The sequence below is a fragment of the Morone saxatilis genome, unplaced genomic scaffold (assembly GCF_004916995.1).
Source record: "Morone saxatilis isolate NCDOM2014 unplaced genomic scaffold, NCSU_SB_2.0 Contig16, whole genome shotgun sequence".
NCBI lineage: Eukaryota > Metazoa > Chordata > Actinopteri > Moronidae > Morone > Morone saxatilis.
The window spans coordinates 27,420,655-27,424,040 of record NW_023339718.1 but is presented as its reverse complement, the minus strand read 5'-3'; the positions used below and the strand labels follow the sequence as shown (position 1 = coordinate 27,424,040).

General features: G+C 44.8%; 1 protein-coding gene across 1 annotated transcript in view; it reads right to left on the bottom strand.

The window, feature by feature from the left end:
* The window catches only part of pnpla7b (patatin-like phospholipase domain containing 7b), a gene marked incomplete in the record, with an annotated part of 27,702 nt that overhangs the window by 14,783 nt on the left and 9,533 nt on the right, over positions 1-3,386 (bottom strand). The window contains 5 exon segments of the mRNA XM_035658043.1: positions 1,578-1,727; positions 2,000-2,189; positions 2,309-2,432; positions 2,509-2,640; positions 2,751-2,956. Of these exon segments, the coding sequence (XP_035513936.1) occupies positions 1,578-1,727; positions 2,000-2,189; positions 2,309-2,432; positions 2,509-2,640; positions 2,751-2,956 (802 nt within the window).

Below are 3,386 nucleotides of genomic sequence, written 5' to 3'. Positions count from 1 at the left end.
ACCAGAAAATGAAAAAGGCCAAAAGAAAGAGGATAAGTACAAAAAAAATATTTCTCAGCCTTTTATTTACATTTGAACTAAAAGTGGCATGTCCCAAAATTAATTCATACCCCTTTGCAAACTGTCAGCAGTTCTTAATGGGAAAAATCCAAAGTTTCTAGTACCATTCCAAATAGTCCCAAAGCTGTTCTAAAGCATCTAAATGACCCTGATTCATTGGGAACAGCTGTTTTTAATCTAACTCAACAGGTGAAAACACGCAAAGCTCTTTGCAGTTTGGTTTGTGGATCAGTCATGGCTAAAGACAAAGGAGCTCACTGGGACCTGCGGGCTGCACATTGTGGCTGCTCAAAAACCAAGTCAGGAAAGGGGGGGGGCCTAAAATAAGGCACATCTAAATGCTTTCAAGTTCCAGCGATACAGGCAAAAGTATTACTTAAAAAATACAAGACGTTCCGCACTGTGGGAAACCTTCAGAGGACGTGTCGAAGCCAAAGTGACACCTGTGCTGGCCAGGAGGATAGTGAGAGAGGTGAACAAAGAACCAAGGATCACCAACCAAGGATCCCTGGGAAATCTGGGCTCTACTGGTGGCAACGTCTCACAGGCCCAGACAGTCCAACGGACCACCGTGCACCACTGCTGGGTTCCTCCCGGACGCAGACCAAGGAAGACGCAGATAAGTGCACACAAAAGCCCGCTTTGCAGAATCCTCATCTTGGACCAAAGGAAGAAGAACTTCCTGGTCTTCTGTTTTATGGTCCAGATGAAACAATTTTATTGTTTGGCCACAATGATGGTATCCTTCATTTGGCAATAAAAAGGAGAAGCCTCAACCCTAAGAACACCAATCCCCACTGTCAAACATGGTGTGGGAACCTAATGCTTTGGGGTGTTTTTCAGCCATGGACTCAGGAACCTAAAAAACAGCTAAACGGCACCATGAATAAAAAGCAATACATCAAGAAAAAAAAAAAAAAAACTTGCTGCTTGAATAAAAGTAACTTGAAGTCCAAATTTGCCAGCGGTATGAATCATTTGGGGCTTGACTGTACATGTATATATAAGTGACACAGCAATTGGTGACAGTGTAGATTGTGCCACACAGTCCTGATATTAATGGTTGTTGTTGCTGTTGTTAATGGTGTTAATGGTAAATGGTAAATGGACCTGTACTTGTATAGCGCCTTTCTAGTTTTCCCGATCACACTCAAAGCGCTTTTACTTTCGTTGCACATTCACCCTTTCCACACACATTCACTCAGTGATGAAAAACAAACTAAAAACTCATTCATTACACATTCACACACCGATGCTTGCATGGGAGCATTTGGGGTTCAGTATCTTGCTCAAGGATACTTTCAACACGTGGCAGGAGGAGCCGGGATCGAACCAACAACCTTCCGATGGGGGACGACCCGCTCTGCTCTGAGCCACAGCCGCCCCTAATGGTGCTCTGTCAATCATGACTCTTCAGGTAACCTGGAAAATTGGATTAAAAAGTGGACAAACAGGCAGTGTCTGTGTGTGTGTGTTTATGTTTATGTGTATGTGAGTGTCTGTGTCTGTGTGCATACCGATGCCACTGAGTGCATGCTGCAGCTCCAGAGTGAAGGCAGTGAGTGGAACCTCTTCAGACACAGGCAGGATGGCCACAGTGGACAGGTTGGAGGCTGGATTCCCAGCGTCCCACTTACTGGTGGGGGTCTGGAGAGCCAGACTACGAGCTGCATGGCAGAAGAGTGTTTTTCTCATCGGATATTATAGACAGAAGAAAAAATGCTCTTTTTATGCCCTATCTTGTATATATGTTGATTTGTATCTTATCTCATACTGAAATGTAACACATTTTAGTAGTGTAGGGCTAGTGCATGGCATCACTCAGCCAGGTAACATTTCACAAGCCAACTTGATTTCCACATAATAACTGGTGATGTTCTTATTATTAGTACATTCTTTCTGTACCATACACATACTAACATAAATTGTATGTGATTACCAGCCAGAGGTCCATTGACTTGCTGCATGTTTCCCAGAATCTTCTGCCCCAGCAGATGAATCAGCCTGGTGACAACCTGAGGATACCTCCTCTTGATGGAGTTCAGAGCTCCCTCGGGTAGCTTGGCCATCTCGGAGTCCCTCACAGCATGGACCGTGGTGGCTCGGTTCATGTGGGTAAGGGCCTCAACCTGGACAACCCACATAACAGGTGCTGTACTACAATCTGTAGCGCCTAAAATGTGTTTCCCCAGAGCAGTATGTCTCTATATTGTGTCTTTTTTGGGGGGGGATTTTCTGAAACACTCACCACACCAATCAGATCCCCGCGGCCATACTCTCCAGCCAGCTCCTTCTTCCCATCATCCTTTGCAATGACGGAGCGCAGTCTGCCACTCAGGACGATGAAGGTGCTGTCTGACTTGTCTCCCTGTCTAAAAACGAAACAGAATCCAACATTACCCTCACACACTAGTATAATTTAACTTACTGGTTCCCTAGAGTAGATACCTGTAGACGGCACGGCCAGCCTCCACAGCCATCCAGTCCAGGGCAAAGTCAATCTGCCTGACAAATGGTGACACCCTCTTCACCACAGTGTGAGCTACGTTCAGCACCACCCTGGGCTCCTCACGCATTATCCTATAGTATAAAGTAAGTAGTATAAGTATAAAAACACAGATTTGTTCTGTGTGATGGGAAGAACCCACTTTTGTACCCTAAAGAAATATTTTGAGTGAGCTTGATCGTACTCGTAGAAGTGGGCCTTGGATATGGAGAGGAAGGTGCAGTCTCTCTGAGCTCGGACAGTGAAGATAAGGGGCTCCCCCGTGAGAACAGCCAGGTGGCCCACCATCTCCCCTGGGTGGGTGACAAACAGCAGGGTGTCCTCCTCGCGGTCTATCATGCGCTGGTAAACGTGCAGCAACCCAGAGATGACAAACGCTACACTCACATCCTGTAAGTAATGTGGAGAATACACACAAGTTTTATGCTCAGGCAAAGGGTGGCTTTAATTTCAGTTCAATATAATATGTACAGTAGAGCAATGTTACTTTATTAAATAAGGTTTCTCCTTAGCAAAAAATTCAAATGCATTGTTCTTCAAAGAGAAGACGGAAGAGGAAGGGAGCATGGGACCTCCTTAGTTTGTTAACAAGACAATTTGGTTTGGCCAAATGTTTCCGCCTTCATGTTGCCTCCCACTGAGGCAGGATTGCAACGCTTAAGTTGTGTTATCGTAGTGGAGACACTGTCACTCTGTAGATGCAAATCATTTCCATATGAGAATTTTAAAAATTTAATTCAGTAAGGACCACTTTTGTCATATGAAAACATCATTTGCAAATGCAGTATGTTATATTTGGTGGTATGGCTCTGTTCTGGGA